The 18,066-nt window shown below is 51.7% G+C and overlaps 1 protein-coding gene across 1 annotated transcript in view; it reads left to right on the top strand.

Moving 5' to 3' along the window:
* The window catches only part of LOC102850012, a 95,277-nt gene that overhangs the window by 66,525 nt on the left and 10,686 nt on the right, over positions 1-18,066 (top strand). The window contains exon 12 of the mRNA XM_006887274.1: positions 4,989-5,100. Within this exon, the coding sequence (XP_006887336.1) occupies positions 4,989-5,100 (112 nt within the window). The remainder of the gene's footprint in view (positions 1-4,988; positions 5,101-18,066) is intronic.

Here is an 18,066-nt window from a genome sequence, read left to right as displayed (position 1 = left end):
GGGGAGGCAGTGCAGGCCCGGGGAGGTCTGTAGGGAGCAGTGTCTGGACGAGGGGAAGGGAGGACAGGTGAGGCCGAGCAGGGCAGCACTGGACGTGCTCACAGGTAAGAATGTTCCCGCCACAAGTCCCCACGGTTAGATGGAGATGGCTGTGCCCACACCAGGCCCCAGGGATGGCTGGTGCTCGCTGGGTGCAGAAGAGAGGCCCTGGCAGTGCAGGTCAGCACGTCCACCCCGACACACGGGGCTCCCTAAGTCAGTGTCAGCGTGATGATGGGAAAGGAAAGATAACACATGTACTTAACCATTTTTAAGGACAAGAAAACTCACCTTGTTGTGTTTCACGGATACTGGGGGGGTTGTTCTCACAAATTGAAGGCTGTGCCAATCCTGTGCAAGGCGCTGGTGGCACCACTTTCCAACAATCTTTGGTCACTTCGTGCCTCGGGCATATTTGGACCATTCGCACATGTTTCACACTTTGTCTTCATACTAATTCTTGCAGAATGTGGAAGTGGCAGTGTTTATAGAAACCAGAAAGTCCATGGGACAGGCTTCTCCAGGGGAGTCTGGGGCAGAACCTGCCATGTGTCCCAGGTGTGGCCGTGTGCCGGTCCTACACTCAGAAACCGCGTGTTTCACAAAAACGTGTCCCTGGGCCTCATCATCCTGCCGGTTGGCTCGGGTCAGGAAGTGCTGTTCATAGTGAGGTACCTACCGGGGGAATGTTGGCAGGAGTTACCAGCACCATGAAGGCAGCAGTCCGTCCTGCAGGAAATGCACCGAGGGCGGTGAGGCTTCATCTCACCCCCTGGGCCTGCAGTCAGGAGCGACCAGTCCTTGAAGAAGGTGTCAAGCTGGGAAAGGTCGGGGCAGCTAAATAGAGGAAGACTCCCAACAAGATAGTGACTGTAACAACAGACTGGAGTGTATGAGAGATCTGAGGACGGGCGAGGTCCAGGTGTGGTGTTCACGGAGGTCACTAGCTGAGGCTGATGAGGAAGCGACCTGGCTGCTGGGAGGAGGGTCATGCGGGTGTAGTGTGTGGCTCTCTAATAGATCCCTTGGCTTTGCCTTCCCGTGCTGCCCTTTGAAGCTTTCTGTTCTGCTCCTTAACTTCCTGATTTCTTCCCTCTGCTTTGGCTTCTCCGTGCTCTAGTGCATTACCCAGAGTCTCTTCTGACATCCATTGTGGCTTTTCTTCCTCCCTCTGTCTTTGTAATGACCTTCAGGGATGAGACTCTTGATATTCCTCTCACCGCTCATCTGGTCTTCATTCATTGGTGTTCAAATTTGTTCCTAACACGGTTTTGAAATTCACGTGGGATAGACTCAAGGTCAAATTTCCGTTCTTGTGGATTTGATTACATTCTGTTTAGCTTCAGCTTGAACTTGCATATGAGTAGTTGGTGGTCTGTTCCATACTTGGAGCCTAGCCTATTTTTCACAGCTGATACTGAGTTGCTCCAGTGATTTTTTTCCACAAATGCAATCAGTCTGATTTCTGTGTAGACCATCAGGCAAAGTCCGTGTGTATAGTTGCTGTTTGTTGGTTTGGTTTTTTGGGGGTGTTTTTGTTTGTTTGTTTTGTTTTTTAGAAAAGGTACTTGCAATAAATAAATCACCGTACAAAATTCTGTCATTCTACCTCCATCTCGGTTTCCACCACCAACTCCATGTTTTCCAGCTGCTGATCCTTCTTTCCTGTTCCCAACTTTTTCATTCCAGTCACGCATTACTGTTAAGGCTTCTTGGTTCCATGCTTGATTGATTTCCGACAGCAAAAGTTGGTGGAAATCATGTATAGCTGCCCAGCCCAGTGGGCGGGACGCCAGCTCCGTGGAGCCCCCACCTCGTGGCCTCTGCCATGGCCGTGTGCATCTCTGTCCCAGGCCCCACACCCTCTCATCTCGCTGGCTCGAGGAGGGTTCACTGTCAGCAGAGACAAGGTTCCTGCAGCTCCCTTGCGTACTGTACGTCACACAGGAGGCTGGTGTGAAGAGTTTCGTTTCCAAAGCCAAAGAGTGAATCATTTTTTAAAATGATCTAATCCCTAACACTCACTTCATTTTTATGAACTAGATCTCACCTTAGTACTGATTGACAAGGGACATTTAAAAAATGCTGCAGATATTTTTGCTTTGCCTACAGTTGGCCTAGAGGACAGAAAGTGATGCTGTCAAGCCAAAGTGGATGATTTTAATCTGCACCCTCAGGCCGGGTTTTAATTGGTTTGGTCAAAGTGGTATATAGCACTGGTCTGTCCATTTGCTGTGCAGAGGTAACTCGTGGCTGCTGTGATGCTAAACACTGTGACACTGATGTGTCAAATGCGATAATAGATACCTATGGTGGACAGTGTTGGGTGGAGCTTCCCGATTAAAACGAGCTTGAAAGCAGGAATGGCATCCACTTCCGGAATGGCTCACCTCCAGAAACTCCATGAACTTAGAGAAACGATGAAAGTTGTCCAGGTCTTTCATTCATAGGGTTGCTATGAGTCGTTTACGACTCGACAGCACCTAACAACAACAGCGGCTTTTACTGGAAACGAGCCTCTGTGTCCAGCAAACAGTCCACTGTAGCCAGGCCCTGCTGGTCGAGGAGGGCACACGTTCAGCAGTCTGAGGCGTGTGCACGTCCACTGTCTGTCCCACAGCAGAAGGATGAGGAGTCTCCTCCCCTGCAACCTCCAGCCTCTGAGAACCTGCTGGAGCGTTGGCAGTGAGTCGGTGCCGACCGAACAGCCTTGAGCAACGATCATGGATCTTTTCCCTGAAGAACCACTGTGGCCTCCAACCTCCGACCCTTCAGCGAGCAGTGGTGCTTGACTCCAGTGCACTGTCATATCTTCCGACTTCAACACAACCTATATTTCTCTTTTCTTTTTCAAAATGCAGCATTTCCTCGAAAGTCCTATAATTTTTATCTTCTTATTTTAAGCTCAAAAGACCCTTACTTCCACATTCTTCCTAAGCTTCAATTTTTTAGATTTCTTTTATTCTCTATTTTTATATCAAAAAAGAACACTTGTGACTATACAGTTGTCTGTGTGCATTCTGCCTTTTGATGAACATCACCTACCTCACGTAGAACTCGCACTTGTAATGTTGTCAGTAATACTCGGGTTCTAATTCGGATGTAAAATTATTATCACAAGTCCCTGGTTTTCTGTCTTGTGATTGGTTTGCTGTTGGGTTGATTGTTGTTGTTGTTGTTGTTATGTGCCGTCGAGTCGCTTGCGACTCATAACGACCCTATGTACAACAGCCCTAAACTCTGCTCTGTCCTGTGCCAATCACACTGTCTCCGACACTCCCATCCCGATTATCCCAGTCACTGAATCAATCCACCTCATAGAGGGCCTTCCCCTCCCAAGCATGATGTCCTTCTCCAAGAACCGGTCTCTCCTCACAACATTTCCAAAGTATGTTAGACGGAGCCTCAGAATCCTTGCCTCCAAGGAGCCACCCGGTTTAACCCTTTCCAGGATGAATCTGTTTGTTTTCCTAGCAGTCCATGGTATTCTCAATACTCTTCTCCAGCACCACAGCTCAAAGGCATCAATTCTCCTTCTATCCTCTTTGGTCATTGTCCAACTCTCTGATGCATAACAAGTGATTGCGAAGACAATGGCCTGTATCAAATGCACCTTAGTCTCCAGAGAGACACCATTGCTCTTCAGAACTTTGGAGAGGTCCCTAACAGCAGACTTGCCCATGGCAACACGCCTTTTAATTTCCTGGCTACTGGTGCCAAGAGTGTTGACTGTGGAGCCAAGCAAACTAAAGCTGTGTACAGTCTCAATCTCTTCACCATCCATCCTGATGCTGCCAATTGGTCCAGTGGTGAGAATCTTTGTCTTCTTGACATTGAGCCTCAATCCATATTGTAGGCTGCAGTCCTTGACCCTCTACAGCAGGTGCTTCAGGTCCTCTTCATTTTCAGCAAGCAGGGTTGTGTCATCTGCATAACGTAGATTGTTGATAAATTGTCCACCAATCTTGACCCCACATTTCTCCTCATAGAGCCCAGCTTCCCGGATAATCTGTTCTGCATACAGGTTGAAAAGGTATGGAGACAGGACGCACCCCTGGCATACACCCTTCCCAATTTGAACCATGCAGTGTTTTCTTGCTCTGTTCTGAGAACTGCTTCTTGGTCCAAGTGTAGGTTTCATATAAGCACAATAAAGTGTTCTGAGATTCACATTTTCCTCAAGGTTAGCCACAATTTATCATGATCTACACAGATGGTATGTATAAAACTTCAATCTAAAAAGCTTCTGATTGTGTTTACATGTATTTGTTAACTTTTTATCAAGGAGGAATTTTAGAATAACTGGTTTCCCATTCAGCAGTTCATACGTAGGGTGATTCCGACGCCGATTCCTGCCCCAGCTGTGACAGGCTACTTACTGCGGGTGTGACCTGATGGGCCAGGGCTGGAGGGTATGACCTGATGGGCTGGAGTCCACTGTCCTGTCTCCACTCTTCCTCGGCAGCTCCTGTTTCTCTGTGTGCATCGCTCCCCTCCCGTGGTGCTCCCCCCACAGCTGAGGTCCATCCTCCCTCCTGACTTCACAGCATTCTCCATCTCCTCAGAGTGTGCAGCTTTGTAATCAGAGGCTGCCGAGCTGTCTCAGGTAGACAGTTCCAGGTGGAGGTGCTGTGCTGGACGTGGTGGGACATGGGGCTAACCCATCAATCACATGGCAGCCCCACAGGACAGAACCACATCCCCGGGGTGGCCGAGGCTGCCTGCATCCAGGGCCCTCTCCTTGCAGCTGTTTGGGGCGTTCGGTCACCACCAAGCCTCGTTACAGAAGAAGTCATTATCAATAAGTAACCTGGTGTGAGCCTGTGAGGCTGAACCCTTGTGCAGCAAAGACAGCCCAGGACAGTGCCAGGCGCCCTCGCATCTGTGGACCCCCCTCCCTGGTCTCCGTGCCCTCCCACCTCTGCTCACGGCTGGCCTTCTCTCCACAGGGCAAGCACAGGCTGCTGGTGGACACCGGGCTGGAGGGGGACTGGTGTGGCCTCATCCCTGTGGGGGAGCCGTGCAGGCATGTGACCACGACGGGCCTCAAGTGGAACCTCAGTAAGTCAGCCTCATGCTCTCTTCTTGGGGTTCCCAGGGGGCTGGCAAGGTGCAGATGATGGGGGATTGGGAGTGGCAGCCCTCTGTGACCTGTGGACATGTGTGCAGCTTACCCCTCGGGGTTCCCAGGGAGAGCCACCGAGGCACAGATAACGGGGGGGGGGGGGTGGCAGTCCTCTGTGACCTGTGGACGTTGGCTGTGGCCAGACTTGTGTGCAGTTCACCCCTCAGGGTTCCCGGGGAGAGCCGTCGAGGCACAGATAAGGTGGGCAGGGGTGGTGGCAGCCCTCTGTGACCTATGGACGTTGACTGTGGCCACACGTCTGTGTAGTTCGCCCTGGCGTAGAGCACGTCTCCTGCCACATCACTTGCTAAGTGTCATCAGGGGACTCCCGTTCAGATCTTTGATTACAAGTCCTTCATCTGCTGTATGACTTGCAAATACTTTCTCAGTCTTTGACTTTTCATTTTCTGAAATTTAATTCATTGATTTAATTTGATGAAGTGAAATTTATCTTTTCCCCCCTTTATGGATTGTACCTTCTGCATCATATCTGCGGGGGGGGAGAACATATGTATATAACACACACAAATAAATATGTAGATAGTCTTCCTTGGAAGAAGTGCAACCAGAGAGCTCCTCAGAGGCAAGAATGGGGAGGCTTCATCTCACACTCTGAGCACACTGTCAGGGGGGCTAGTCCTTGGTAAAGCCCTCATGCTGGGGAAGGTGAGGTTCAGAGAAAGAGGAAGACTCTCAAGAAGACGGGCTGACACAGGGACTGAAGCAATGCGCTCAAGCCTGCCTGAGAGCGTGGACAGCACCACATGGGGCCCGCGTCCGTGTGTGTATATGGACAACACTGGATAGGGCCCACGTCTGTGTATGTATATGGATATCGCCGCATAGGGCCCGCATCCGTGTATGTTATATGGACAACGCCGGGTAGGGCCCGCGTCTGTGTATGTATATGGACAACGCCGGGTAGGGCCCGCGTCTGTGTATGTATATGGTACCATTTTTCATGGCCGTGATGTTCTGAGTTTCATATCTGGGTCGCCTGCAGTTGCTTGTGGATGAGATGAGATGAGATGAGATCTAACTGGAGCTGGGTTTTTGTTTGCTTGTTTCCTTGCTGTGTGTTCTCAGTGAGAACAGTTGCCCCAGCATCACTGGTCACCCTGTCATCCCCAGGCACCCCAGGATTCCAGACCATCCCACTCTCACTGACCTCTCACCATCCCTGACCCTCCCGCCATCCCTGGTGGCCCCTCTTCCCCGATTTGCATTGGTCTCTTTCCTCTTTTCAGGACGCACATGCTGCTTCCTGTACTCGACCACCAGAACTGTCCAATGGGAAGGTGGGAAGTCACGTCCCCCGGCTTCGTTCTTCCAGGTCTTTTTGATCGCTCCTGACTCTGCCCTTCTTTATACACTTTAGAATCAGCATGACAGGTCTCCCTCCTCCGTCCTTTCTCCCCTACCCTCTCCCTCCCTTTCTCTCTTGCTCACATACACACACACATTCTATTAAATGCTTTATTGGAATTGCATTTAATGTATAGATTCATTTGGGGGAGAATTGAATAGCTTGGAAAGAAAACACTTGTTTGAAATTGTGTTTTCCCACTCATAAACAGAACTTAGCCATTCCATTTATTTCAGACTTTGCTTTTAACAATTTTAACATATTCTCTATAAAGATCATGTGCATCTTTTAGAAAATTAACTTTTGCAAACTCTGTATTTCACATTGTTGTGAAGAGAGCACGAGTAGCTGTTTTAAATGACACTGTCTGGGATGTCGTGTTCCGATCCCGTTGTGTTCAGGAGGCGCTGCGAGCGGCCGGTCTGCTCCACCCTGGACAGTGGCTGAGCGCCGTCACTGACTCCGTGACGGTGGGTGTTTCTTCTTTGTTGTTTCAATCCTGAATCTTTGACATATCTCCCACCTGTGTTTCTCCAAGCTCATCTTTGTTCACAGACGACTCTGACCGTCGGGTAGGTGTGTGTGTTGTTGTCAGGTGCATGTATTGTTCTGTGACAGAGGAGATGTACCCCACTGGGGGTTCTGGGTATCATCTCTCTGGAGCATCTAATCTTAAGCCAGGACTGTCCACCCTCTGCCTTCTTCACAGCTCCCCTCCTCGAGGATCTGGAATAGCAAGGAGCATGCCTGCTCCTCCCTGCTCACAGTGACGTGTGGGCCCAGCAACTGAGACGGACAGACGGAGGCCCGGGTTTACTTCCATCACTAGCATGGAAGAAGGAAGGCCAAAGGGCTCTAATTATGACCTGCCAGGGATGCATTATGTAGCATTGAAGTTGTCACTTCATCCAGGACGGCTCATGATGCTGGGCTTCCCTCTCTTTGAAAGCTCTTGTTAATTGCAGTTGAATCACCTCCAGCTCACTGTGACCTTAGGTCTCAGGGACGCGCTGGCTGGTCCTGCCTCATCCGCCTGATCGTGTGTTGTGCGGGCTGTTTGTCTTTGCATCTCGGTGAGGGGGGTTCTCATTCCCGCAGACAGGATAACCTTCTAGAGAGTGGTCTTTCCTGACGTCCTGCCCAGTGTAGGGGCCGCAGGCTGCACACGCTCCGTGCTAGAGCCCATTCTGACTGCACCTCCACTTAAGGCAGGTAGGCTCGTTCTGGTACTCCACGGACATCTGACATTTCTCACCAACACACTTCAAATGCACCAGGGCTTTTTTTCTGTCTTCTTTTCTCATCATTTAGCTTTTACATGAGGCAATTTAAAAGACCATAGCTTGAACCAGGCGTGTCTTAGTTATTAATGTGGCATCTTTTATTTTTAAGACTTTAAAGAGAGATGCTTTGCAGCACATCTGTTCAGTGTGATACTTCCTTGTGTAAGTATGGCAACTTGACTGTTTGCACAGGCATTAACTGTTGGCCAGAGTCAAATCACTGATGGCTTTAATTTGTTCTTTATTGTTATTTTGTGTCAACTGTGACTCACAGTGATCCTAGAAAGAGGGCTGTCATTTGCTCGTGTTCAGGCATAATCCATATTGAAGGATCTAGCCTGTGACCTTGACCATGACATGTCCAGTCCTCTCCATTTCTGGCCAGCAGTGAAAACTCTGTGTTACTGTCGTTTTGCTCCTGGTGCCACAGAGAAATGCAGTCCAAATGAAACCAAAACTGATTTTTCTTTGAGGGACTCTGAGGAAGAAGTGATGGCTTTGACGTGCAGTGTTGACCAAGCATATTGGCTGCACTGTGAACCGCCACGTGAGCACCAGCCTGTGTTGGAGAAGGCACAACCTTCGGGGCACAGGGAGTGAAACTCGGTCTCACATACTTTGGGCATGTTGTCCAGAGAGGCCAGTCCTTGAGAAAGACATCACGCTGGGGAAGTTGGGGGGCCAGAGAAAGAGAGGAAGGTCCTCAACAAGCTGATAGGCACAGCGGCTGTACCAGTGGGCTCAAGTGTGGTGGGGTGTGTGAAGGGGGCAGAGGACTGGGCAAGGTTTCAGGCTGGTGTTGAGAGAGTTGCTATGAGCTGTAGTTGACTTGACAGCACTTAACAATAACCCAAGCATGCTGTGGGAGTTACAAAGACCATGCTTAGAGGGGCCTGGGCAGATACTCGCTTCCTGGGCATTGATCTCAGGAAAGGCACTTCCGTGCTCTCAGCCTACACTTTCTCATCCAAAAAAACAACCAAATAATCTCCGACCACGCCCAGTGGAGGGATTAGGGGACTGTGTGTACGTGGTGCGTGAACCACGGTCAGGAGGCAGCAGAGCCTGTTGGGGTTGATTTCTAGGACTTCCTGGGGTCTAAAGGTGGTGGCATCCTAAAATCAGTCCCCTCAGAGCCAGTGAATAAATATAATGCCCCAAATCCTGCAGGAAGCCTTGATTAAGAGAGGGCCAACAGTGTCAAATCGCTCTGAATCCTATAAATAGGACCCTGGGCTTCCTGATGAGTCAATTAAAATAGTCTGTTGACACAAATACACCCGCAGCAGGATTCGGTCTCAGCTCGGAGGGCAGGGATAAGCTGGAGCTAATGGCCTCGTCTGTCCTTAGAGAGAAGAGGTGGTCCACCCATGAGCGGCTCCACGGGGGCCACCTCCCCAGAGCGCGTCCTGCAGGACCCAGAGCTCCCTCCTCTGTGCCCTCTCCTTCCTTTACAGCTAATCTCAGAGGCTCTTCCTTCTTGAAATGGTTTTAGATTCCATTTTGATTGTAAAACTGGCAGTTCCATCCAAGGCCCAGGCTGATCTCGTTGATTTGAAGTGGACGTGGGTCCATCAGAGGGTGGATGGGATTGGAAGTTGTTCTGAGATCTTCAGCAGAGGCTGCGATGCTTTGTCGAAACTTCTTAACGGTTGAAGCTGGCCGACTTCCCCCAGAACACGCTGGAGGATTTGATTCCCAAGCTCCCCTGCACAGCACTTTCTGCTCCAAAGATCAGTACGCTCAGTCGGAGGCCGGAGGGGGTCTTTAGAATATTTATCAGAATTATTACTCAATTATTTCCCTCTCTCATCAGGCCTTTTAACTTTCATTGCGGGAACCATAGACACTAAATTCCCCCTCTTTATGTCCTTGCATACGAAAAAAACAACTTTTATAGTCTCGTAATTAAACAGACCCAAAGGGGGTAGAAGCAGCAGAGAGCAATGCAGATGTACAGTACGTGCAAAAGACCTGCATCCAGGGAGACTCGCTTCCAGGTCTCAAGGAGAGGGGTCTGGGAGCCGCGGTTGGCCCATTACGGCCGCTTCCTCTGTGGCCAAGCTGTGTTCCTGACAGAAGGAGCCGGAGTGTCCCCAGAGACTGAAGGAGGGTCAGCAGTCCTAGCTGGGAGCAGGGGAATCAGAGATCGCCAGGAACCCTGGTCAGGCGGTGGAGGGTGTGAAAGGCTGGGCGGGGGGCCCCTGGACAGGAGCTCTCCCTGTCTGGTCCCTGAGAGTCTCCACGACAGTCATTTCTCGTCTGCCGTATGGTTGCAGACAGGACCCAGCTGGGTGCTTGCTTTATTTATTTCCTTAGTGGTTTGTTTTCAGCTTTGCAAAGATGTGTATTTGCTCGAATAGGGTTGAAATAATTTGTAATTTACCGACAAGTGCACAGGGCTGAACTCTTCCTCCGAGGTGAAGGCTCGTTACTTGCAGGCCGCCTTTCAGAAGCTGTGCCACAGCCACTCCTCAGAAAGAAGTCTCGTGGAGCCCCAGTGCCGAGAAGCACTGCTGCTGGTGGAGGCCGCTGACCTCATCAGCTCCTAGGTTGCTGGTTCAAGCCTGCCCACACGTGGACCCGGAGAATAGCCTGGTGATCTTCTGAGAAGCCTGTGGAGGCCAGTCCTATCTGACCACACAGGCCACCAGTGAGTCAGTCGGCTCCGTGGCCTTGGTTATATATAGTGCCCAGACTTCAGGACGCACTCGTGTGGGCAGTAACTGTTCACCAGTTCCTCTAACAGAGCACGTACCCCATAATCAACTGAAGAGCAGGATTGTCAGAGTTGAGCTGGGAGAAGTCGACTTCGGCGGGAAGGACGGTCCCATCTCCGCCGCGTCTCCTGATGAACTTCCCTTTTAATAGCTCTGAGAGCTGCCTTTCTAATCAGTGCACACGAGCAGCCATCAAAACGCGAATTTCTAATTCTGAGCCCGAACAGTTGGAGACCAATGAAATCAGGGCCTTTAATAAGGTTTAAAAGGCAAAGCCATCAATCATTCATTCCTCTCCCCAGCTCCGCATATATTACTGGGAAATTCTATCAAAGTTTTGATACCGAGAAGCCTTCTTAGGAATTTGAATGGTATACATATTAACACGTAGTATTATCTAATCAAAACTTGATTTGTGAGGGTGAATCAGCTAATATATTCATCATTTTAATCGCCTTAACAACTCTGAAATTGGCTGATAATTACTTTAGAATTAGAGGCTCTAATTTGTACATCGGTGGTGTGGTTCCAATCACCAGCGAGTGTAATAACAATAATAAATTACACTGCTCTCCTCGCCGGCATCATAACGGACAGCCGGAACAGGTCTGAACCGCAGGCCTGGATCACACAGTGGCCTTTCCCTACAGTAGCAAGCAAGCATTGGAAACTTTCTGGAGATCGGTTTGGGCACGGTGACAGTCAGGCCCTTGCCATGCCCTCATGGTTCCAGTTCAGATAAAGTCTGGGGCCGTGTCTGTCTTACAAGCATCCTTGTCACCTGGTGTCACAGATGAACTAAACACACATGCTTTGTAGATCACTCAGAAACCTAAAGTGTGTCCATGGAGCTTAGCCCAGCTGTGTAGTGGACTGCGGTGTGTGCCCCAAAGTGCGTCCATGGAGCTTAGCCCAGGTATGCAGTGGACTGTGGGGTGTGTGCACTGCAAGGTGTGCCCCAAAGTAGGTCAATGGAGCCCAGCTGTGCAGTGGACTGTGGGGCGTGTGCCCCAAAGTGCATCCATGGACCTTAGCCCAGGTGTACAGTGGACTGCAGGTGGTGTGTGCCGGGGTGTGCGCTGGCTGGTGTTAACAAGCCACCAGGCTTGTCTTCCTCATCTCAGTGTGGGTGCTCTCCTAACACGTGTCCACCATGTTGTCCTGCTGGTGTTTGACAACAGAGGTTTGGCTTCTAGCATCTCAGCAACACACCAGAGTGGGACAGAACCGTCCTGCTGGAGATGGCAGAAACAATGCCAAGGTCGCACCCTGAGGTCTGAGGCGCACTTTGGCCCATACGTATCTTTTCAATTGTCTCACATGCATGTAACGGCTGGAGAATGAAAAAGGAGGCAGGAGTGGGCATTGGAATTGGGTCGTGAGGAGTTCTGAGTGCAGCACGGAGGACCAGATGACGCAGGGCCTGTCCCACAGGAAGTGCGGTGGGAGCACCCTTCAGCAGGGAGGAGGGGGAGTGAGACTCCCGCACCGGACCAACACCGCCCGCTCCCCTCTAGCCTGATTTGGGGCCTCTGCCTCATTTTTCTTCTGCAAGAAATCATGTTCTTGTGGGCCTTCAAGTCAGAGCTGACCCCAGCTGACCCTCCAGGGTTCCCAGGCTGTAAATTGTCTGGGAGGAAACTCTCCCTCTCCTTTGGCAGCTGGCGATCTGAACTGCCCCCCCTCGGTCATCACAGCTCTGCCCCTCACCACTGTACTACACAGCGGCCCTTCCTCGGGAGTCAAACCCACGAGCCTCGAGGGATCTGAGTGTCAGGTGGGGACACTGAGGTCGAGCGGCTCTTGTATGGCTTCCTGGGACCCCAGAGCCTGCAGGCCACCAGCTGCTCGGTGGGGGAGGATGGGCAGTTCCAGCTGGTCAGTGTCCCATCCACTACAGACCAAGCTCTGTCCCTTACACACACACCCCACTGCCACCTTCCACAGTGAGGGAGACCTTCCCCAGTTCACACCCCACACACACCACACCCTCATTCCACAGTGAGCCCCTCCTTGAGTGTAGACCCAGTGTGTGGGCAAAGTGAGTGACGCTCCAAGGCCGCCGACGAAGGAAGGGCAAGCCAGCCCAGTGGCTCAACCTGCGCATTGGGCCCTGACCAGCGAGATCAGAGAAGAGCTCCTTGATTCCCTTCCTGGTTTACAGACAGTCCCTTCATGGGGAAGCCAGGTGGCCATGCTCACCAACTGCCACGCTCACCTGGGGGTCACAGCTCCCCTGCCAGGTCTCACCTGAAGGTCAGGTCTCCCCCCCAGGCCTCACCTGAAGGTCAGGTCTCCCCCCCAGGCCTCACCTGGGCCTGTTTTGTCTTGAGCAGGACACACAGATGTGATTCAGGTGAGATAATCACTGCAATGTCCCTCTCCTCCTGGACTCTTGTCACCTGCATGGCCCGTGGGGGAGGCAGATGGGGCCCTGGGACCTGGCCCAGCCCCTGCTGCGCTCCGTTGACCCTCAGCAGCGCATGTCCTCTGACTTAAGCCCTCCAAGGACAGAGTCCTCCCACCTCGCTGTCCCTGCTCTGACTTCCTGGGTCCATGAGCCTTAGATCACATGGGGAAAGCCCACGGGACACTTGGTTATGTATCAGGTTACAGTGGTCCGTTTGTCCACTGCAGGGTCAGGCCCTTCGGGCCAGCAGCCAGGGGACTGTCCTCCAGGGGCTGTGGAGTTGATGTGCTGTGATGAGAGTGACCCCTTGAAAGGTGGTGGTTAGGGGGTTCCGCTCTCCTAGCCGAGCTCACTTCAGCATGGGGCTGAGTGTGGGTCTGCAGGGCCATCTGCAGGGCCAGCCCAGTACTGCACACCCCTTCTGCACACCAGATCAAACCCACTGCCCTCGGCCGGTTGTGGCACTTGAAACCCCCTACCCTTGGCCGGTTGTGACGAGTGAAACCCCCTACCCTCGGCTGGTTGTGACGAGTGAAACCCACTGCCCTCGGCCGGTTGTGACACTTGAAACCCCCTACCCTCGGCCGGTTGTGCCGCATGATGACTCCCCGGCGATCTCCGAGGCTCCAAATGATTATGGGGAGAAACTGCCCATCTTCCCCCAGTGAGCAGCTGGTGGGTTCAAACCACCAACAGGTCGGCTAGCACCCGGTGCACCGTCGGTCAACGGGGAACTCTGGTGGTTCCGTGATTGGAGCTCTCGGCTGCTAACCTGAAGGGTGCCCACCTGCTGTTTACTGTGGAAAGGTGGGGTGGTGTGCCCCCGTCAGGGAGCAGGAAGACTCCGTGAGAACTGAACAGGACAGGAAGCAGGGAAGATGAGAGCAGTAGGAACTGATGATCTGACATACAATGTGGATGAAGGATTGTAAGCAGACCAATTAGTTTTGTTTGGGTTGTTTTTTTTAAGTACATATTACAACATGGGACAAGAAGACTCCAGTTTCAGGAACCTGTGGGGTGGGTCTGCCCCGTGCTTTGGAGCAGCGGTAGCTCAGAATATCGTGGAAATGTGCATAGGAGAGGCTGTGCCTTACAAAGGGACATTGTGCTTGGACAGATGGCCAGCTAAGGAGAGGACGACCCCAACCAGATGGATAGTTAGTGTCTGTGGCAACGGATGCAGATGTGTTGAGGAGAGAAGGAAGGCCCAGGATAGGGCAGCGTTCAGATCTGTTGTTCATAGGGTCACTGTGAGCCCTGGACTGAACAGCACCTCCCACAAGAACATGGCTTCGAGCTGGCTCAGCAGGGGGTTCGGGTGTGTAAACAGCAAGGCTTTCTTCTTACCTTATATATACACGCATATTTGAAAAATGCTGTTGTCATCTGTAAATCTCTCTAGTTAGATGGCTAAGGGGATAGGGTATTGTTGGATTTTATTTGCTGTTCTGTTTTAAAATTCACTTGACATTCACGAAACTGACTTCCTGGTTCCTTGGAAGCCTGCGTTAGACTCCACTTAGTGTCCTGGTCTGTTCCATATTCTGTCGGCTCATTGTCACCACCCCGCACGCCTAGTGAGTTGTCCCAGGCTCTGCTTTCACGCTGTGGTTGGCTCATTGTATCCTGGCGACCTGGGACAGTGACGGCACCCCACTGCGATGTGGATGAGCAAACTGCGTTCTGCTTTGCCAGTCGGAGAACCAAAAGGGAAGGATCGTCCGCTACTCTGCCTAAGTTATGCGGTCTCATTTTCAAATGAAGACACAAGCCTGCTCTTCAGAGCCCTCGTGGCACTGGGTTCAAGCATTCAGCCTCTAGGAGAAAGGTCAGTGGTTTGAATCTAGCAGTTGCTTCACAGGAAAAAGGGCCTGGTGATGTGCTCCTGCAGAGACAGCAGCCTGGGCACACTGTGCTGTCACGTGGGGTCCCTTCGCACCACCCCCCAGCCCCCACTTTGTCAGGAAGGAAATGCAGAACTCTTCATGGATTTATTAGTTTAGAGAATAATACAGCCCCTCCCCAACTTTTACACAAATGTGGGTAAGAATGATCGAAACAATGACTTTATGATCCCCTCGGACTGAAGCCACTGCTGTGGGGTTGCCACCCCCTCTCAGTGACCCTCTCATCATCTCCCAGGCTGTGTGTCCTCCGCACGGGAGCGGACTCATCCGCCCTTCCTGGAGCGGGGATCAAACTGCTGACCTTTTCATTAACAGCACACTTACCCTGACATATTCTCTCACCAGATCCAAATTACTGCCTTTTACAGAATTTTGTGTATTTCACAAAGTACAGTGTAAATGTCAATTTCCTGAGTTAAAAGGACACAAAGGTAAAATTCCAAACATCTATAAAATTAAGTGATATTTTTAGTTTCATTTTAAGAAATATATTTAGTGTCCATTTTACACCCAAAACGTTAGCATGTTGTCGTTATGTGCCGTCAGCTCAGAACCAGTTTTCAGAGGCTGTAAATCTCACCAGAAGAGACTGCCCCTCCTCCTACCGTGGAGTGGCTGGCAGATTCAAACTCTGTGCCTGCAGGCTGGCAGTGCCCCTCCTTACCACTAAGCCACCAGGGCTCCCTTTATGGAAACTAGTTCTCAAGAAAGAGGAGAAGAAACGGAAGGAAAGAGGTGGGGCACAGTTGTTTGCATGAAATGCAAAGTGGCTCCGACCTGGCGTTCAGAAAGGACGAGCCTCCAGTCGGACTTCCGTCGCCCCAGTTTTGTTAGTGTTCTTGTGTTTATTCTTTCGGTGAGATTTAGAATCATTTTATCATCTTTGAGAGATAATTCTATTTAAGTTAAATTAGGGGAAAATTCTATGTTTGTTTTCCTCTTCCTTCATGCTCTGGGTGAAATGTTCTCTTTCCTTTAAGTTCTGTAGAGTTCATGCTTAAACCATCACTGTTGCAGTTGACAGTGGGCTCATGTGCGCTCGGATCCTCTAGTGCCTTTTGACCTCTGGATGCGACAGCTCTTTATCAGGTCTCCTCCACTCGGGGCTCTTTGTGACCTGGGAAGACTCCACGTTCTTTGCCCTCTGCGCCTTTCTGTGATGATGTGATTCTCAGGGCAGGTGTATGAGTTCAAGGTTCTTGAGTAGTGGTTCCCACGTTGGGCTGTTAACCGAATGGTCGGCGATTGGAGCCTACTTGCCGCCCCATGGGAGAGAGCTGAGACCACCTCCTGTTAGTACTGCCCGCCTTGGAGACCCCGTAGGGGGGTGTCCTCGGTATGCGCTGAACGGAGTCAGTGGAACAGAAACATAGAGACTATATGGTGCTCTCACGGGGAGGTGGTTGCACTTCCAACCCAAAGGCAGGTGGTTTGAATCCACCACCTTCTCCAAGGCAGAAAGATAGGCTGTCTTCCCCTGCATGATTTACAGCTTCCAGAAACCTGCTGCAGGGCCAGCTCTGAGCTGGTTCTGATGACTGTCCAGGTTCAGTCTGCGTCGCAGACCACTCGGCAGCTCTTCACAACAGCGGTCTGTGTGGAAGCAGACGGCCTCGGCGTTCTCTTGCTGACTGGCTGCTGGGTTCAAACCCCTGGCCTTTCCATTAGCAGCCAGTCACTTTAACCACTGCACCAAGTGATCATTGCTGTGGGCCCTCAAGTTGGCTCCAGCTTATGCCTCACAGATGGAGATCAAGCTGCTGCCCGTGCGCCGTCTCCGCAGTGGGCAATGTCTGTGTGATGCCAGGGCCCACCCCAGTAGTGCCCATGCACCGTCTCCGCAGCGAGCAGTGTGTGATGCCAGGGCCCACCCCGGTTGTGCCCATGCACCGTCTCCGCAGCGGGCAGTGTCTGTGTGATGCCAGGGCCCACCCCGGTAGTGCCCATGTGCCGTCTCTGCAGCAGGCGGTGTCTGTGATGCCAGGGCCCAGCTGCCCCAGTACCACCCATGCGCTGTCTCCACAGCGGGCAGTGTGATGCCAGGTCCCACCCTGGTGCTGCCCATATGCCGTCTCTACCATGAATGCAAGGGCCCAGCAAGCCCCACCCTGCTGCTAGTGACTTTACAGGGTCTCTTCCTTCCTAAAAAGAGTGAGAGCACTCTCCTGGCTTAGTGCGCTGCTGACACAAACGTGTTCAGTTCGAATCCACCAGCTGCCCCATAGGAGAAAGATGGGCATTCTTCTCTCAAGCACTTACTGCCTCTGAAACCCTCTGGCAGGCCGACTCTGGGCCTGTGCTGACTCAGCGGCACACAGCAACCACAGGGGGAAGAGAACCGGTGGGTGTCAGTGTCTGTGTGGCCTGTGTTAGCTCCCCCATCAGCGTCTCCTCACCTCAGCGGTTTACTCCTCATCCCCACTGAGGGAAGCAGCTCTAATCTGAAGATTAATAGAACGGCCTGCAGAAGCTTCCAGAGATGTGTGTGAAATATGGGCTGTGTGCTGAGCTGTGGGGCCCATGACACCTGGACAGTTATTAAAGAGGGCAGCAGGGCGTTTCCGAAGCAGCTTCTCCCCCTGTGACAGCGAAGCTGCAGCCGAGGGCAGTAATTTGTGGTGACGAATTGCAGGCGTCAGTGTCACGGCAGTTGTGGACGCCTCTCCCACGTTCCCTGCTGCTGAGTCCATTGTGCCCCTCTGTTAAAGCCACACAAAGAGGCTGCCCACGCTGCTCCCTACGTCGTCAGAGCCAAGTTTGGATCAGACTAAACACACACAGGGGTGAAAATTGATCATCAGTGAGCTTTCACGAACCCCACCCTCAAAAGTAAAGAAATGAGAAAACAACTTCAAGTAGTTTCTAAGGGACAATGAAATGTAAAAAGGTAGAAAAGCGGATTCCAAAGCATAGGGGAAATGTGTCACTAATGTCCACCCTTCATCTGTGAAATCGGATGTTGAGTTGGACGCTGTGTGGACTCCATGTTAAAACTCTGTGTGTCTGTCCCAGCCATCGATGTCATTCCTGCTGCTGAGGCTGCCGCTGGAGGTGACACACGGGGACAGTGCAGGAGCACGCAGGAGGCACTCTGGCCCTACCTGCTCGACAGCGGCCTGGCCTCTGTGGGGACAGTGCAGGAGCACGCAGGAGGCACGCTGGCCCTGCCTGCCCGACAGCGGCCCGGCCTCTGTGGGGACAGTGCAGGAGCAC

Source organism: Elephantulus edwardii, unplaced genomic scaffold, assembly GCF_000299155.1.
Source record: "Elephantulus edwardii isolate Elephantulus edwardi_28Jun2011 unplaced genomic scaffold, EleEdw1.0 scaffold00055, whole genome shotgun sequence".
Taxonomy (NCBI): domain Eukaryota; kingdom Metazoa; phylum Chordata; class Mammalia; order Macroscelidea; family Macroscelididae; genus Elephantulus; species Elephantulus edwardii.
The sequence above is the reverse complement of the archived record's forward strand: the minus strand, read 5'-3'. Positions and strand labels throughout refer to the sequence as shown.